The sequence below is a fragment of the Perca flavescens genome, chromosome 19, assembly GCF_004354835.1.
Source record: "Perca flavescens isolate YP-PL-M2 chromosome 19, PFLA_1.0, whole genome shotgun sequence".
Lineage (NCBI taxonomy): Eukaryota > Metazoa > Chordata > Actinopteri > Perciformes > Percidae > Perca > Perca flavescens.
This window is the reverse complement of record NC_041349.1, coordinates 32,397,673-32,406,922: the sequence shown is the minus strand read 5'-3', so window position 1 is coordinate 32,406,922 and position 9,250 is coordinate 32,397,673. Positions and strand designations below refer to the sequence as shown.

The 9,250-nt window shown below is 42.7% G+C and overlaps 1 protein-coding gene across 3 annotated transcripts in view; it reads left to right on the top strand.

Annotated features, from left to right (window-relative positions):
* The window catches only part of rap1gds1 (RAP1, GTP-GDP dissociation stimulator 1), a 37,926-nt gene extending 31,797 nt beyond the window's left edge, over window positions 1-6,129 (top strand). For all 3 annotated transcript variants that reach the window (XM_028564428.1, XM_028564427.1, XM_028564429.1), the window contains 4 exons: window positions 1,067-1,206; window positions 1,929-2,055; window positions 3,041-3,169; window positions 4,604-6,129. In XM_028564428.1, coding sequence (XP_028420229.1) covers window positions 1,067-1,206; window positions 1,929-2,055; window positions 3,041-3,169; window positions 4,604-4,731 — 524 coding nt within the window. In that variant the 3' untranslated portion in view covers window positions 4,732-6,129. The remainder of the gene's footprint in view (window positions 1-1,066; window positions 1,207-1,928; window positions 2,056-3,040; window positions 3,170-4,603) is intronic.
* Window positions 6,130-9,250: the final 3,121 nt, after the last annotated feature.

Sequence of the window (9,250 nt, the reverse complement as noted above, 5' to 3'; positions counted from 1 at the left end):
TATGAGATTTGATCAGTTATTTTATGTGTGCACCAAACCCACAAACATTATTACAGCAAATATTTCCACTCTGACGCAGTTCTAAATTCTAAGGTGTGTCTTCTCTAACATGGTGGCCAGGCCAGCAGAGCCAGCAGGAGAATGGTGTCTACATTTTCCTATCTTAATGAGCGACTCGTAGTCACGGGATGGCGGCAGAGATGGTCTTGCTAGCTTGAGCTCATCTTCTCCACCTTTTCTTCTGTGTTTACTCTGATGTTTAAATTTTGGAAACTTGACCGGCAAGCTGGCTAGCTAGCCAGGGTCGGCTGGAGACTGGCAAGTGGATTTTCCGATCCCGATGAGGCACTCATAGCCACATGCCATCACCGTCCAATGTCAACCACAAAAAACACAACTAATATTAAATAGACATTTCAGAATACATTTGCGGAGCTGACGGAGAGGTGGCTAGTGCCTTCAGAGAATGACACTTGGAATGCACTTAGATATATTTGGGAAAAGTCTCGCATTTCCAGACCTTCCTCCACAGCGCTGCGGAGGAGGGTCTGGCTAGTCTACACAGCATTCTGGGATGGGAGAAAAAGCTGCTCCGGTTTATTGCCATTTCTTTAAACCAATCACAACTGTCTTGGGTGGCGCTAAGTGCCAGACTCAATGACAGCTCCTCTGCTAAATAGTCTCAGGAATGAACTTGTTTTGGTGGAACATGTGTACGTTCAAAAGTAGTTTTAGTCGTGCAACAGAAAACTCTGATTGGAGAGATAGTCTAGATAGCTGTCTGGATTTACCCTGCAGAGATCTGAGGAGTAGTTCACCATAGTCCTCACAAATCCACCGGAGGTTAGAACGCCAACACAAAGTGAGCGGAAGGTGACTGACATCTGGCGGGAAAAAAAGGGACGGCCGACGGATTTTCTGGCGGCGCCTGAACAATCCCGGAAATGAAACCTTGTCGATATACTGATTTGGGTGTAAAATAATCAAGAAAAGGGATTATTTCACTGGACTTTGGCAACACCAGAATAAATGGCAATAATCGTGTGTGGTGTGTCTGTTGTTTCAGCTGAAGCCGCAGACCAGCTGGGAACCAACGGGAAACTGGTGGAGAGGCTAGTGGAGTGGTGTGAAGCCAAAGATCACGCAGGGGTGATGGGCGAGTCCAACAGGCTCCTGTCGGCCCTCATTCGACACAGCAAGTCCAAGGTCAGACCCAATACTCTTCAGGTCTTTAGTAAGCTAAGTGTTAATCGTTCCTGGACTGTTTAAACCAGAGGGTTTCAAACTGTGTTGAAGGGGAGGTTTGGGGGCAGTCTGGCCGCCCACCGTCACAGTCAGCAGTTGCAGCTGCTTTAAAAACGTTTGCAACAGATTGCCACAATTTACTACAAAATTCCTTCTACTTGGAATCACAACTTAACTTAACTCGGGGAGGTGCAGTTGTCTCCATTTTGTCTAAAGGGGGCCCACAGTGCCAGGCTTTGAAAGCCCCTGGTGAGCAATTATGCCAGACTGGAGTTTTTCCTTTGGATGGGCTCCTCTGTGAGAACACAGCCTTCCCATCATATACAAACAGAACTTCAGGAAACCCTGCCCATTAGGAATCAAAAGCAACTCTTGTGTGACCTCTGCTAAGCAGCCACAAGTGGCAACTATGTGACATTAGTAAATGCTAAAATGCAGTGTAGCAGAAGCACAAATAAAGAGGAGTCTAAAATCAGTTTGCTAACATTAGCCACCGCGACCTACTGTAGTAGTCAGACCTCTGAGTATATTGAATTGAGATACTGTGCATTTTATTAATAACATGTTTATTGTGTTATTTCATCTTCCAAAGGTGACACAGTCTGGCTTTAACAAATGATAGTGTCTTCTACATTCTGAAAGTACATCTCAGGGTTGGTTTATTAAAGCCATTTCTTTTTCAGGAAGTCGTCAGATCTGTCATCCAGGGAGGAGGAGTCAAGCACTTAGTGACCATGGCAACTAGTGAGCATATGATTATGCAGAATGAAGCACTGGTGGCTTTGGGTCTCATAGCAGCGCTGGATTTGGGTAAGAATAAAAATAAATCGATCAGAAGTTACAGTTAACACGTCTGCAAAGTTGAAGTTGGTCATGGGTTTGCCTTTTTGTGTTGACATTATTGCAATCAGTTGATTTTTAAAAATAAAAAAACTCTTATACACACTTTACTCTGCTTTCAAGCCATAATTTGCCACACCGCCTTTATTAGCACACAGCGGATTGGAGTAGATCTTGAAAATAGCACCACTAAATCGAGAATCTATTTCCATCCGAGAATCTATTTTGAATCGAATCGTGACCCAAGATTATTCGGAATTGAATGGTGAGATGCGGATACAGGATCTGTAGAATCTCGTCACACCGCCACAAATATTCGCTTTGTACGCCGTTAAATGCCTACCTATTCAGAAATCCAGTTTACATAACCAAACGTGCTGGAGGCACATGAAACGATTTAAAAAAACGTGCTATAACAGTGTTACTCGCATTGCTCCCATTTCTCTCCGTGACACGCTCTCTTCCATTTCACCTGACAACTCTTTCTCCAAAACAAACAGCTCTGAGATAACAGAGCTCAGCCCACAGCTTTGCTCACTCGATAGTATTCGAAATGGCGATTTATCAATTTAAATGTGAATAAACAACATATTGCTCCTCATAACCACTGAAAACTGTCCAAAAATCGAACCCAAAGTCCAATTATTATGGACGTTATCTGTCATTAAGCGTTTCTGCTTCATTAGATTTCAATCATTCACTTTTTCTTTTCTTTTTTGACGACGTAGTTAAGGCGGCAGGCGTGTGTTGCTTAGGCGGCCGCCGTAACTGCCAAGTGCCGCGGGAAACCCTGGGTCTAAACGAGGAGGAGGAGGAGTACTGAAAACACTTGGACTTCAGTCCTGTGACTTTATTACTTCATTACACCTGCTTTTTCTCCGTGGTACATAACTGTAGAAAACCTATCGTGATATTCATCACGGTAACACGTCGAGACTCTCTTTCTGGATTTCAGTTGCGGCGGAGAAGGACTTTGTTGGAGCCAACCTGGTGACGGTGCTTCACAAGCTGCTGTCGGACGAGAGGAGTGCACCAGAGATCAAATACAACTCGATGATCCTCATCTGTGCAGTCATGGGCTCAGGTGAGACTTCAAAAGGCTTTAACCACATACAGGGTGTCCGTGGGGTCTTACAAAGTTGCTAAATACATTCATTGAAATTGAAGTCCTTCAAAAAGTCCTAGAAAAGTCAGTTCTCCAAGGCATTACATATTGGAACTTGTTTTCAAAATGTATATTTGTCCAAAAAGGTTGGATGCTAAAGTTAGCGTGAATTTAAAAGTTGCATGGGCGTGTGGCGGGATTCTGTGTAGTCTATTTATGGAACCCTGCTTGAATTGACGTCACCCGAAAAGGACAACCATTAGCACACTCACTAACCCATGACCGCTGTTGCTTCTTAACATTACACCAAGGTCCCGTCACACCTTGGCTCTACCTAGCTAATGGGGAAGGTTTTCAGACATATATGGTTGGAAGACAAGGAGTCCCATCTCTGGAACTAACTGAGAGGCATAATGTTACTTTTCAGTGTCAGGAAGTTGGAAGCGTAGCCTCGATGGGGGTCAGTGCTGTCCGGGGTCGTGGAAGTGCGAGCACCTTGCAGGAGCGCGCACAGCTTTAGCGCAAACTGATTTAATCTCATATTGAGATTTGCACCAACTGTTATTCATCCCTTAACCTTGTCTCTAGATATCTAAGAGTCAAAATAGTTTCAAGAGTACATACGTTGGGCAACTTTTTCACTTCAATATTTGTTTTATCGCAAGTCATATTGTCATCGATCGCAAAATTTAACAATATTATTGCACATCTCAGATTTTCCTCCTATTGTGCAGGCCTCTCTGTATTACGTGAAGGGGCCTTCTTGTCAATTCCGACTGCTAGCAAATGACAGAAAAATACCTAAAATCTGCCGTGTGCTGGGATGCACTAAGAACAGGGTAGAGAAACCAAAATTAAGTTGTTTTTTTTATAACTGTCGAACCGAAAAACTAAGCTTTTAGGAAGACAAAAGTGGATACAGGCACTAAGGTGTGAGGCATTAGCAGGAAGACTGGGGAATCTTCTATTCAGACTCTCAGTATGCCTAAAATTACGTGGGACATTTGACAGTTTTAGGCCGACTACATTTCTGTAAAACAGGATACAACATGTGTTCTAGTGTAATGTGGATAAATCTGAAAGCTAGGCCGTATTAGGCTTGCTAACATTAGCTTACTAACAGCTAACTTCGGCAAATTCTTACTAAGCTGCTGGCTGAGCCAAAGCAGCCCCTCAGCACAGGTAGGAGGACCGAGGACAGGACAGTAGAGTCATACTCCACATTCTCCGTCTCTGTTTCTCTTTGGAACACAAATGCTGTTTTCCTTAACTAATTATTCAAAAAAAGAACTTCTTTTAAAAAGAGAAAGTCGGAGCAGCAGGTGAGTACGTATGACGTCACTCTGTTGTATGTACCGTTGCTTGAATGCCAGCTTTTATTTGAATAATTCCCGATACTTCTCCCCCCCCTAGAGCCTCTCCACAAAGAGGTCCAGAGCCTGGCGTTCATCGACGTGGTGTCCAAGCTGAGGGCCCACGAAAACAAAACGGTCTCCCACCAGGCGTCGCTCACGGAGCAGCGACTAACTGCCCAGAGCTAAATGACTGTGTCCAACCCCACCCACGCCCCCATCCACCCAAATGCCTGCCTGACCACCTGATCACCTAATGACACCTCATGACTGCTACCCCCCCCCCCCCCGTGCCCCATTGTCATGTGCCAAGGTACCATGTCGCGTTAACTGCCAGCCAGACCTAGTCATGTCTCTAACCCCAAACCCTTCACCCCGCCCATCTCCACTAGGGTTAGACTGATGTTGACTTGGAAAGCCAACACTCTGCACTTATATACAAATCATGAATTCAATTGTTAATTTGAATTACAAACCACTCACCCAGAATTAGATCCTTGTTTGGGTGGAAAAGTCTCTGAAACTGTTTTTAGACTACTGTGGGGGCACCGACACTCCCCTGAAAGCCATAATAATGAGATTTATGTAGGTGGGTGAGCAGGTCCTTAGGGCAGGGTGAGGCAGTTTTTCATGTCAGGCTTTACAAACCTACACCCCGAAATGGTCAATGGAGGGATTTGTGTAGAGGTGGACACCATTGACTTACTGGTCTACCTACGTCAGTCTAACCCTGGTCCCCCCAACTCTACTTGTGCATGCGTCTTCTGCTACAAGTAGCTCCACAGGAGCCGAGGCGCCGTAGGCAGCCTAACGCAATAGATAAGAGACAACTCTTTTACGACCATAGCTGTGATACCATCCGCCGGTAACCCACCAGTGAAAAATGTGCACAAAAAGAAAAAAAAAAAATATGTTGTGATTTCTTTTTCCCATTTTTAAGAAAAGCAGGCATCCATGATGTGCCCAGTTGTGTCCCATGTAGCTCCAGTATAAATTGACTAGAAACTGTGCATGTTTTAGTCCTGTTGAAGGTGTGACAGTGTTCATTTTACCTCTCTAGTGCTCGCATAGCCCAAAGTACAGCCCACTCTGCTCCACTGACACCTCCACACTCTTTTGATCTAGAGATTTTATCCGATTTTTAATTCAACAGTTGTCCAAACACGTTCCCCCTGCTCCCAACAGCTGTACAGTGAGGTTAGAGGCTCCTTCAGTCTCCGCCTAAGAACTAGGTGTATGCAACACAGTGGGGAACAGGGGCTGTAGTCAAGTCTGCCTTCGTGGGTCGAGTCCAGTAAGCTCCCAGTGCAGCCGAGTTGAAGTCCAGACCCAAATAGGGATTGATGGTGCGTCTATCCAAATGGCAATACGGCAATGTTTTCCTAGTTTAACCATCAACAAAGATGAACAACTACTGCAGGAGCTCTGTTAGCCCTGATACAGCACAGTCATACTACTTCTCACAGTCTTGTGTTGCCATCTCCCCAAAGGTGGATTTCAGAAGATGTTGCGATTTAGGGCTGGGCGATATTCTCGGGTTGACAATTGGTGCTCTAACAAAATATCTTTACACTTAGATTTTAGATAAGTAATCATCAGTAATGTGGACATAATGTCTAAGTGGGGAAAAGGCAAATAACAGAACAGCTAGAACAGTCTGGTAAGTTCAGAAAAGTACATCACTTTACTGTAACGCAGCCTTTAAAACCAGGAAAAGACACCACTTATGTCATATCACGATATTACGATATCCAAAATCTAGGACGATATCTAGTCTCATATCACGATATCGATATATATTGCCCAGCCCTATTGCGATTACAAACGCACAAATCTTCATGGCAATCCATAAGGTGGGAAAAGCAATGTCAGGTGGGTGCAAAGTAAAAATCTTTTTAATTAAAGTCAAAACCAAGCATGGGAAATCAAAGATGGCGCAGGATGTCTTCTTCACAAAATCTTTGATATGACATGGTTGGTATTGGTAACAAAAAAAAAGTCCTTTCTTGGTCAGATGAAATCATGTTTTTGACCATGCTCTGTTACTTTGCACCCATCTTCTAGGTTCCTAAGAAGATTGCCTCTCTAACATCAATCCAATGGATGTAAGGCAGTTTGCCTAATCTGTTTGACCCCCTTTGCATACCCAGATTTCTGCAGATAAAAGTCTTGTTTTTGTAGCACTGTGGACAAACTCAAGAAAATATCAATTGAAGGTCTTTTTTTTTTTTTTTTTATATATATATATATTTTTGGATGGGCTGAGATGGTGGAGTAATCCATGAAGAGCAGCCAAGAACAAGATAAGTTTAAGTCAAAGTAGAGAGACTAAGAGACTAAGGATTCAGAACGTAGACTGGAGTACTACAGCTACAAAGATCCACTGCGTGTGATTCGGTTAGAACACACAATAGTGCCTCCAAAATCACAAAAGTGGGACACTATTGTGCGGTGTAAGAAAACCAGGGAGTGTGATTTTTCGGTATTAAAGCAGCCACCATTCACATGTGTGTGCACAGTTTGTGTGTGTTGTGGAGCAAAGTGTGGGATCTTGTGAGAACAGGTAACTGAATGCAGACACAGAACGGTCCGACAGGTCTCTCTTTTGGTTCTTCTAGTCAAGGGATTTCTGCTAACATGCACACGTCCCACACTGTACGACACTCTGTTAACACGCCACGGTGGGTTTCCTGGTCTGGGCCCACGCCATTTCTTTTTTTTTTTTTTTTTTTAAAAGGTATGAATGGTTATTTATCAGATTTGTGCTCTTCTAAGGACACATGCCTGTGGAGATGTATCCATAGTAACTGCGTAAAATACTATAAACTTAAATGTTTGTTGTAAATGTCATGAGTTGTACATTTGGAGAACTGTAACTCAGCAGATAATTAAAAGATGATAGCTGGTGATGGCTGATGTCTTTATTCCTACAGTATCTCAGTGTTGTGTGGTAGAACTCAGACCAAATACCAAATAAAACAAATACCCTTTTCATTTCTATGACCTAACCCTTTAACAAGAATACTTTATTCACAGTGTACTAATAAAATGGTTTCTTTTTTTTGGTTTTGGTAACACACGTTATAATGCTTGCCTAGCTGCTAGCGTGGCATTCCCTCATACTCTGCTCCTGACTGGCTAGTAGTCCTTACCTAGGTACTGTCAGGACACACCCTCATACTCTGCTTCTGACTGGCTAGTAGTTCTTACCTAAGTACTGTCAGGGCACGCCCTCATACTCTGCTTCTGACTGGCTAGTAGTCCTTACCTAGGTACTGAGCATGGGTGACTCCCAACAAAGCTGGAACAGAAGTGAGATGTCTCGCTCTGTAGCTAAAACAGAGAGCTCAACACACAGGGAGAAAAGAGGAGCTGCAGCAATGTGCAGTACAACAAAAATATGGCTTTTTTTTTTTTTTAAATTAAACCATGTATACCTATTCTGATATAACCTCTAAATACAATTATGAACCTGAAAATGAGCAGAATATGAGCACATGGGCAATGTAGCTAGCTAATGTGACTGTCTTCAAAGTGACCGTCTTAATCTGTTACACTATCATGGAATTCACTATACTATATTATTTGTTATTTTCCTCCAGTTTCTCCCTATCCTCTCATCTCTGTGCATTTATGAGTTAAGCTGCGGGCATAAATCTGGGTTGTTGACACTTAACCTCAGTTTACAGCAACCGGAGCGATCGCAGCGAGAAAATCATTTCCCATTGGGTCAAAACTGTTTGAAATAAAAATCCTTTTCAGATGATTTGGTGTCAGGGTTATCTGTTCCGCACAACTCCATTCTGATTCCTCCATGTTGCGTTAGCGAAGAGATAGCAGTAGGCCATGCAGTAGATCAGAGCGCCTGCTGGAGTAGAATGCCCCGTTGTGCTCGTACACTGTGAATTTTGATAATCAATTACAGATTAAATATAGATTTTTTTTCCCACATTCGAATGATAGTTTAGATTTCAAATATACAGTAACTGGCTAAATTGTCAATCAGTCCGATTGTTTGGAATGAACACAGTTGAGACTAGTTTCTATCAGAAGCGACAGACAGCAAAGATGTCCGGGAACACTGACAGATGATGTGTGGGAAGTGAGATGCCTAAACAAATCAGAGCTCTTGGTGCCAAAAATCTGGCCAAAAAACAAAATACCACTCAAGAATGCTCAAAGAATTCACCTTAATTCATTTTACTTGATATTAAAATCGGTCCAATTTCAACAGGACATGAGACAAGGAAATTAGAGGAGGTAGTTACATTACAATGTCTGTGGGGTAAACTGTGATCATCTAAACAATCTGTACAAGTGGTACAGGTAGTGATAAACAGCAGGGCCCTGGTCCGCCTCATTAGAGCATTTTACAACCCAACACAAGCTCCGTAGTGACAAATCAGCTTCAGTAGTAATGAGTGTTTTTACTGTCCAAATCAAATGTACAATACATATTTAGTATCAAAAACACATGATCCCTTTTTACGTAGCTTAACACTACCACAATTCAGTGTACGAGTTCCACAACATCAGTCTGAACATACTTGACTGAAAGAATACTGTAAAAACAAAACACGTGATCCATGCTTTGAGCAAATAATCGCTTTAAACCATCAAAAGAAACACAGAATAAAAAAATAAAATAAAAATCATCTTAGCACTTTGCATTTCAAATTTGGTTTCAATCCAGAATGGATTTAAAGAT